The 9,860-nt window shown below is 42.7% G+C and overlaps 1 protein-coding gene across 1 annotated transcript; it reads left to right on the forward strand.

The window, feature by feature from the left end:
- The first annotated feature begins 8,198 nt into the window (after positions 1–8,198).
- On the forward strand, positions 8,199–9,231 carry LOC144752713 (olfactory receptor 5AN6-like). The gene has a single exon (XM_078640572.1). The coding sequence runs from the start codon at positions 8,218–8,220 to the stop codon at positions 9,229–9,231; it is 1,014 nt and encodes a 337-aa protein (XP_078496698.1). The 5' UTR covers positions 8,199–8,217.
- Positions 9,232–9,860: the final 629 nt, after the last annotated feature.

The following is a 9,860-nucleotide window of genomic DNA, read 5'->3' on the forward strand; positions in this document are numbered from 1 at the left end:
GCAGCCACACCTAAAGACACTAATTAACCCAGACCAGTTGGGCTTTATGCCGGAACGCAACAACTCCCTTAATTTAAGACGCCTGCATGGGGTACCGGATCGGACACCAATGATCCAAGAAGATGCGGCCATCCTCTCATTAGTTTGGGATGTATGACGTTACAACGCATACTTTTACCACGCATACCATTACAATGCGGTTTTTACCACGCATACCATTACAACGCATAGCGCTTTGGGGTGCTGGATAGTGAATAGTTTAATTTACTATTCCAACTCCAGTCCCTGTGGACACTAGGGAAGGTTATTGGATAGTAAATTAACCTATTCCCTATCCTAGAGCGCCCCCCAGCGCAATGCGTTGTAATGGTATGCGTGGTAATGCCTGCGTTGTAATGGTAGTGCGTTGTAAAAGTTTAGTTGTAAACGGTACATACCTTAGTTTGACCTCGTGGAATGGCCGTTTTTGTTCGCAGTACTCCGAAAGTTGGGGTTTGGTCCAAAGTTCTGCGAATGGATCAGATTATTATACACAGCACCCCTAGCACAAGTGGTAGCAAATGGACGTATATCGCGAGAATTTACATTGGGGAGGGGGACGAGGCAAGGCTGCCCGCTGTCCCCACTCCTCTTTGCCCTAATGCTGGAACCACTTGCAGCATGGATAAGGCAGGATTTGTCCATCCGTGGGATGAAATGGGAGGCGGACTGGGAAGACCGGATTTTGATTTACGTGGATGACGTGTTAATATACTTAACATCCCCGGCAAGATCCCTGGTGTTCCTACTGGACATTTTCAAGGCATATGGGACAGTATCAGGATATACTATCAACTGGACAAAATCACTGCTCTATGTGGTGCATGGTCCTACTCCTAGGCTCCCTCGAGCTTGTGAGTTGCAGATTTGCGACCAGAGGATTTAAATATTTAGGAATATATGTTACCCCTCAGTACACTATTTTTATGGAGGAAAACCTGATGAAGCCGCTGGCAAGGCTCCGGGCAGATGTCAAACAGTGGAGATCCCTTCCGTTGAAGATACTGGGGAGGGCGGCGCTCTTCAAAATGCTGGCCCTGGCTAGGTTCCTCTACGCCCTTCAGAATACCCCATTCCCAGTCCCCTCTTCTTACTTTAAAGCAATTGAAGCCAAAGTATCCACATTGCTGTGGGACGGGAAAACGCACCGCATTGCGCAACACAAATTAGTAAGTAGCTGGTACGATGGGGGAATTGCATTACCAAATGTCAAATTATACTATTGGGCCTCACAGCTAATGATGATAAACCAGTGTCTGCAAGTACTAAAGGACGAACCTGCATTCAGAATAGATAGATGCCTCCTACCAGCAAAACATCTGATGAAAGCCCTTTACACCAACAAGAGACACAATACACTCACAGGACCGACGGCACACACGATTAAGATATGGCACACTGCACAAAGGGCGCTAGGTTGGGAGGGAGTACTGACGCTGGCCACCCCCCTCTGGGAGACTCGACGTTTGGGCACCCTGGCTAACACTAAGGGATTTAGGCAATGGGACCTCATCGGCATTACTATAATAGGTGATCTCTGGGTGAAAGGCGAGATCCTTCCCTTCGCAACGCTGCGTGAAAAATATGGGATGGCGGAGACAGGACTCTATCGGTATATCCAAATTAGACACGCACTCCAGAGCGCTATCCCCCCAGACACCTCACTAGCGGAGTCTTCGCCCTTGTAAGACAGGCTCCACAAGGACTATATGGACAAAAAGGCCATCTCACAGTAAATAACCAACCAAACCCCATGGCGACGCTGAAGGAAAGGTCGCAGGCAGACTTGGGGGACATGGAGGAATCCAACTGGATGGATGCATTGGCATCGGCCCGTGAGGCAGCGATTCCATCTAGGTTCAAACTCATACAACTCAAAGTGCTACCTACATCGTATATATTATCCACGCACCACGCTAAACAAGCCTGGGCACACCCCCATTCCACTCTGCCTCAGAGGTTGTGGGCATACTGGCACATTTTATCATATTATATGGGACTGTCCGGGTATACAATCCTACTGGGAACAGGTGATGAATGAGATCTCGGAGATGGGGGGGGGGCAGAAGTCCCGCGAGATCCCAGCTGCTGCCTCCTAAATGTCTGGCAACCTTCTGACTTAAATTTGGCACTACAGAACTGGGCCACGCTCGGGACGACGATCGCCAAGTGAAATATAGCCAAGAACTCGGGCTCTGGGGTGTTACCTACGCATCAACAGTGGGAAAGGGACATGGATGTCGCAATGGTGGTTGATAGGGCGGTCTACACCCACAGGGGATGTCCCAAAAAATGGTCCAGAATATGGGGAAAATGGAACAAATTCCGGGGGAATATATGTAAGCCTCCACAGATGCAAAACGAACAAGATGATGGACGGAATGTTGTACAATGGCAAAACATTCACCCCCAGTCACAGATCTGGGTTTAATCCATCGTTATTTTGCTCACCAAGCCACCCCAGTTCAGACATAGCCATATGCAAATCAGCCACAGCGCCTTGAGACCCTACGGGTGAGTAGTGCGCTATACAAATGACCTGATTGATTGATTGATTGAGTCTTGACCCTGTGCCTCATGGGAACAGTCCAGCTCAAACTGCCAAGCCATGTCTTCCCTGGACCGGAATCAAGCATCCTAGGACCGGTTTCTGGCTATCAGCCTTCTTCAGCCAGGATAGCTTGACTCCAGTGGTGTAGTGAGCAAGGGACCCACGTCTGGGCATACCCTTCCCACATAGGGTGAACAGCAAAACAAACAAGATGATGGACGGAATGTTGCACAATGGCAAAACATTCACCCCCAGTCACAGATCTGGGTTTAATCGATTGTTATTTTGCTCACCAAGCCACCCCAGTTCGGACATGGCCGTATGCAAATCAGTCTTGACCCTGTGCCTCATGGGAACAGTCCAGTCTGAACTGCCAAGCCATGTCTCCCCTGGACCGGAATAAAGCGTCCTAGGACCGGTTTCCGGCTATCAGCCGTCTTCAGCCAGGATAGCTTGACTCCAGTGGCATAGTGAGCAAGGGACCCACGTCTGGGCATACCCTTCCCACATAGTGTGAACAGCAAAACAAACAAACGGCCACAACCCCTGAAGCTAGCCCATGATTATAGGAAGGGCTTAATAGACTCAACTATGGCATTGAATAAATGATTATGTTGGTAATGGGAGGGATGCTAAGAAAGTAATGTTATCTGTTGTAGTGTAAGTTTCTACGCTGTGAGGTATTTATCGTGTATGCCATGGGATGTACTATGTACAATTTTACTGCAGAGGGAGATGTTTATTGTTCATTGATCATATGGAAGTGTATGAAAACGCAACAACAATAAAAATGTTTAAAAAAACAAAAAAAACAATAGGGGGTTTGTCGACAGCCCTCTCAATCTATTGGTCTGTTATGTCATTTGCATTATTTGTCTGCCTACTGGACGAAGGGGAAATGGGTCAGGCTACTTCTGCCATTGGCTAACTTCAGAATGCATGATAGCATTGGGAATATTCACAAAGAGCATGCCCACATGCAAAGTACGAGTCTTCAGTATGCGCTTCTTGAGATGAAAGCTAGATTTTTGTCTTCCAGAGATTATTTATATACTGCCAATGGCCCAGAAACTCCATATCACTAAAGATTTGCATAAGCCATGGCAAGGGAAGCACTGACAAAGCCAAAAGGCTTGCAGCAATTGCAAAACATTTTGGCTTTGCAAATGGTTGTTTAGCTCCTTTATTGGCTAACGGGAGACAATTTTATAGACGTGTCAGAGCCTAGTCTTTGGCCCTGTCTGACTTTGATAAGGTATTTTGTTGTATCCCACCTAACACTGTCTCTGATTCATGCCTGTGCTCAATTGAACAGTGGATGTAGTGGGCTTGCATGTTATACTTTTAAGCATATGGGTATTACCTATATAGCAAATAGAAGTAATAATTGGGTTTTTGACAATTTTCTGAACTTTGGAGAATCTGCATTGATAAATCAAAATGCTTTTTTGCTTTCCAGTTGTCACACACATCTCACACAATCACCCATTGATATGCTAAGTGCTTTTACACTTTGTCACACACATCTAACAGTTGCACACACCCACTAATTCTTTTAGAACCATACTTTTTACTTCTATGCAGGAAAATTATTTAGAAAGATGATTTTAGACAGTCAACAGAGAAAGTATCTAAGTGGGTGACTGCTACCAAGGTCTTAACTCGAGTTATGGATTACTACTCCAAGGCAGGATCAGAAATTTAGACAACATTTGAGGGAAAAGAAAATGGAGCAGAACCTCAAAGTGATTTTTCAGCCAATGGAGATCCATGTTATGACTTGTCCTTGAGTGAATCTGAGAAACATTGTCATGGATGTTGACATGCCCTTGGAAATCTGAGCATCAGAAAAACTGTAACATAGACTCCCAGCACAGAGAGCAGGCACCTGTAGGGACAAGCACAGACCGATTGCTCCCTTGGTACCCCCTAAATTTAGTACAGCCACAAATACATCCATTCACTTTAGATGCTGGATTTAAAGTCGATAAAGCAAATGTGTTGCCTATTGACTAAATACATATCTTTTTGGATGTAGAATTTCTTGAGGATATTGGGCACAAAACAAATTCATGAGTTGAACAGTGTCTGACTCTGAACCTCTCCTGGATGTCCTGTAATCAAGGAGATAGATGATCAGTGGAGGATATCAACCTTTCCCCTACCCTCACCACAGAGCAGCAGAGGGACTATCACCAGCTGTTGGGGCTCCTCACCGCTGGGCTTATAAACCTGTGTACCCAAGACAGTGACACAGATGCCAAACCCCTTGTCATGAACTAGATCTACAGACTGTCAGAGAAGGTGAGGGACAGTATCAAATAGGAGGTCTTCAAGATGCTGGAGTTGGGAGATTTGAGAACTGTAGTAGTCCCTGGTCTAGCACAGAGTCCGCCGCCGGGCACCACCTCAGAACTCCGGTTCTGCATGGACTACACGGGGCTGACTTTATTAATGAAGTCTGATGCTCAACTCATCCCCCAAGCTGATGAGCTTATCGATCGGTTGGAGGCTGCAAAGTTCCTTAGCACATTTGACCTAATAGCTGGTGCTAGCTGGTCACCCAAACTGAGGGGGTGAAATAGAGGTCTGCCTTTTCCACTACTGAGGGCCACTTCCAGTTTGATGTAATGCCCTTTGGACTTTAAAATTACCCTGCCACCTTCAGTTGGTGAATCAGGTCCTGTCTGGGATGGAGACCTTCAGTACTGTTTACCTGGATGGCACAGCTGTTTACAGTAGTAGCTGGAAGGACAATCTGTCCCACCTCTAGGAAATGATTCAGGCTCTGCAATAGGCAGGCCTGACTATCAATGCCAGTAAGTGTCAGATAAGGCTGGGTTCTGAGGTGTACTTGGGACACCAGGTGTGCAGTGGTAAAGTGCAGTGCCTCCAGGCCAAGATGGAAACCACCATGTCCTGGGAACAGCGCTGGAGACCTATAGAGAGAGAAGTCTTTGCTTGGTCTGCACACTGAAAAAGCTGACACCATACATATTTGGGAAACAATTCCAGCTTCAGGTAGACCACAAGCCCTTCAAATGTTTCATACAGATGAGAGGGTGAGAATCCCTGAATGTTCAGGTTGTCAATCTACCTACAGTGAATAGATTTCACAGTGGAATACTATTCTGGGTCAAACCACGCCAATATTGATGGTCTCTCCAGGTATTACCGCCTTAGTGAAAAATACTCCCTCGAGGTTGGGCATCTCTTCACACTTTCAGCTAGAGGGTGGCTACGTGCTGTACCTACCAGCCTTAGGGTTTTTCTCCCCCAAAAAGGATCTCCTTTTTGTTGGCCTTAGAACTCTGTGCACTTTACCACTGCTAGCCACTTCTAGCAAGCGCTAATGTGCTTGTGCCCTCTCGCCTAAATATGGGAGCATTTGCTTACACCCAGTTGGCACATTTAATTTACCTGTAACTCCCCAGTAAAGTATACATGTACATGGGACCTGTAAATTAAATGCTACTACTGGGACTGCTGCATATCTTGTGCTACCCACTTAAGTATCTCTTCAAACATGTCTGTGGCCTGCCATTGCAGCGTGTATGTAATGTTCTACACTGCTGTTTCAAACTGGAAAATAAACCTTTTGCCAGGCCCAAACCTTCTATTATAATACATATAGGTCACACCTTGGGAATCCCCTGAACAGCCCAGAAGGCAGGGCGCAGTGTGTTTAAAAAGGTGGAAATGTAGTTTTAAGTTTTACATGGTCTGCTAGTGAAAAACTCCTAAATTCATTTTTCAGTACTGCAAGACAAACCTCTTCCATGGGATAAGACTGAGTTACCTTATTATGCGTAATTGTTGCAACTTTCAATTGGGAGCAGGTGGACTGTTTGAGTTTGGCATCTAAAGAACTGTAATGTAAAGCCCTCTTTAATGGCAAAGGCAGAGTGCAGGTCGAGATTCTGAAAATGCCACTTTTAGAAAGTTGGTATTTTCTTGTCCCAACCATTTAATGGGTGCAGCCTGTCCATTTGTTACATGACTCGGTGTAGACTAATGTTTGAATTGTTGCTGAAACCCTTGCAAATAACTGCTATATTTGCAATTTTAAATGAAATCAAATGTCTTGACTAACACAGACCTAAGAAAGAAAGAAAGAAAGAAAGATAGAAAGAAAGAAAGAAAGAAAGAAAGAAAGAAAGAAAGAAAGAAAGAAAGAAAGAAAGAAAGGAGAAAGAAAAGAAGAAAGAAAAGGAATGGAAAGTAAAGTGAAATAAAAGAGAAAGGAAAAGGAAAGAGAATGAAATGGAAACAATAAAAAGGAAATAAAGAGAGAAGGAAAGAGAAGGACAGAAAGAGACTGAAAGAAAGAAGGAAAGAAAGGTAATGAAGAAGAAGGAAGGGAATATGGGAAGAAAGAAGGCAATATGAATGAATGCAAAATGAAGAAATATCAGGAAATGAAAAGAAAGAAAGAAATAAGGAAAAAAGAAAGAAAGAAAGAAAGAAAGAAAGAAGGAAAAAAGAAAGAAAGAAAGAAAGAACAATAGAACAAAGTGAAGGAACAAAAGAGAAAAAATAAGACAAGAAACAAAGAAAAATTATGAAGGAAAGAGATAATGAAAGAGAAAGAAAGAAAGTAAGAAAGAAAGGATAGAAGGAAAGAATAAACAAAAGAAGGAAAGAAAGAAAAAATGTAAAAAGGATATCTTAATACAGAACAGTTTCAAATTGACACAGTCTGGTATGCAATATGGTATGCTGTGCAACAGCAGTAGCCAGACAAGCAAAACTCTCCAAAAAGGAAATATACAACAGCATTGGCATGGGGATAGGCTCTACTAACAATGACATGGTTATCAGAATCAATCTGCTATCATTACAGGTTCTAAACATAAATGCCACACTAAACTAATTGTAAAGGGAAAACAAAAACACTGGTACTGAAGGGAACTAGCTTGTGTGCTGATGTGCTCCTTGAGAGAGAGCAAAACACAGTCACTCAATGTAAACAAGACCAGTGGCTTAGGTAGGCTGACCTTCTGCCACATGCTACCTGCTGTGGAGCAAAATGTGAATGACACAACAACAGACTGATGGGTCAAGAAAGATGGCTCAATGGTCCTATATGAAAGCATGTCAATGTATTTTAGTAAAATCAAAAAGTCTTGGCTAACACCAGATCTAAAAGCTGCTCGATTCCTAGCTTACATGCTTAGATAAATCGTATTCTAAGAACAAGATATCCAACATAAACCATTAAACATTGCTTGGCTACTTAGCAAAAGATATTAAAAACTCAGCTTCAGGAATCTTCTTTGAAAGTTGGAGCTTGAGATAAGACTTCAAAGCGCAAAATACTCTAGTTCAGAAATTTTAGACCAGATAAAGAGTCTTGAAATGCAATGTACGATTATCTGTGTTACACATTCATCCTGCCACAAGCTTTTCCACTAGGCACCTGCCTTACAGTTATTATGTCTTGTGTTCAAGAGTCTTTTTTTCATCTCCGAAGTCAACATAGTATATTTGCTTTAAATTTTCCTTTGTCATGTACACCTATGATATAGTATAGAGATGAACTATTATGGATAAGCTTTTTTGGTTGAATGAATGATTTGCAAATGGAATATTTTCTTTTTTTAGAAATCGGAAGGCAACAGTTAAACATGGACTTCACAAATCGATCAGAAGTCACTGAGTTCATCCTGGTAGGATTTCCAAGCACACCTCAGCTGGAGAAGTTGTATTTCTTTATCTTTGCTGCTATGTACTTGTGGACTATCACAGCTAATACTGTCATTATTCTTGTGGTGAGGCTGGATCGTCACCTCCACACACCAATGTACTTCTTCATCTGTAACTTGTCAGTACTGGAGATCGGGTACACAACAGTGACAACCCCCAAACTTATGGGCAACTTTCTAATGAGGAGTAAAATCATCTCATTGTATGGATGTATAGTACAATTTTACCTCTTTTTTTCTCTTGGATCTACTCAGTGTCTTTTGTTGGCTGTCATGGCATTCGACAGATATTTGGCAATATGTAATCCACTGCGATACAATGCAGTTATGACTCCTAGAACATGCACTTTGGCTGCTTTTTGCTCATGGGGCACAGGATTTCTGGCTATGCTAGTACCAGTTGGTTTAGTTTTACATCTCTCTTTTTGTGGTTCAAATATAATCGACCATTTTTTCTGTGATGCGGACCCATTGTTGAGGCGGTCTTGTTCCGAAACCAGACTGATTGAACTACTTGACTTTATCCTAGCTCTCATTATTGGAATGAGTTCATTTATGTTTACAATGGTCTCATACTTTTACATTATTAGCACAATTATGAAGATTCCCCTCTCCAAAAGCCGAGGCAAAGCTTTCTCCACTTGCAGCTCCCATCTCATCATAGTGGTCATATTCTATACAACAGTTTTGTTCATGTACATCAGACCCAAGGCAAGAAATTCAGAGATGAATAAGGTAGTATCTGTGTTCTATTCAGTCGTAACTCCTGTACTCAATCCCTTAATTTACACTCTGAGAAACAAAGATGTGAAAGATGCCATCAATAAGTTAGTGAGGCATGATACCTTCTGTCAAACCTTTTTCACCAATTGTGTTATTTTGTTGAAGAATGAATCATTTATAGGAAATAAAAGAAGAATAAACAGCCCAAACTAGATGTTTGAGTATCCAGAGTCTTAGGGCTACATGTATGACCATTTCTGTTTGCGAATTTTAGTGACTCGCAATTGGTGAGTCGCAACTAGAAATGTAATAATGTAACTCAGACACATTTTGCGATTCGCACGCAAATGACCTGTTTCATCAATATTCAAGAGGCAGGTCTCAATTTGTGACTCATTGGGAATCAGCAATAGGACAGTAATGAAGTCTAATGGGGACAGCAGACCCAATGCCTGTGTTTGTTTTGTAAGTAAAGCAACTTTTTTTTTGACATGCATCCCATTTTTTTAAAGGAAAATGGGATGCATTTCAAAAACAAAACTGAAACTTTTCAGTTACATTTTTTAAGAATAGGCAGTGGTCAACTGAGATTGTTTTTCGACTGTATTCTGGTTCTAAAACAATTGTAAGTACCCATGAAACTCACTAGCTGTCAAAAATGGCTCAAATGGCCATTTGAGAATGCAAAAATGGACGTACTTGGGGCCCTGTATCTCAACATAACACCAGGGTTATCTATTATGTCTTGGCAAGATAGCAATTAGGGAATTAAAGGTACTGGCATCACCACACTGACAGTGACCGCACTGCTAAATCTAGGGCTGTCCAGCTGATCAGTACAT

Source organism: Lissotriton helveticus, chromosome 5_1, assembly GCF_964261635.1.
Source record: "Lissotriton helveticus chromosome 5_1, aLisHel1.1, whole genome shotgun sequence".
Lineage (NCBI taxonomy): Eukaryota > Metazoa > Chordata > Amphibia > Caudata > Salamandridae > Lissotriton > Lissotriton helveticus.

What these genes read in the sequence shown, in the direction of transcription:
- LOC144752713 (XM_078640572.1), top strand. Translation starts at nt 8,218, where the DNA reads ATGGACTTCACAAATCGATCAGAAGTCACTGAGTTCATCCTGGTAGGA.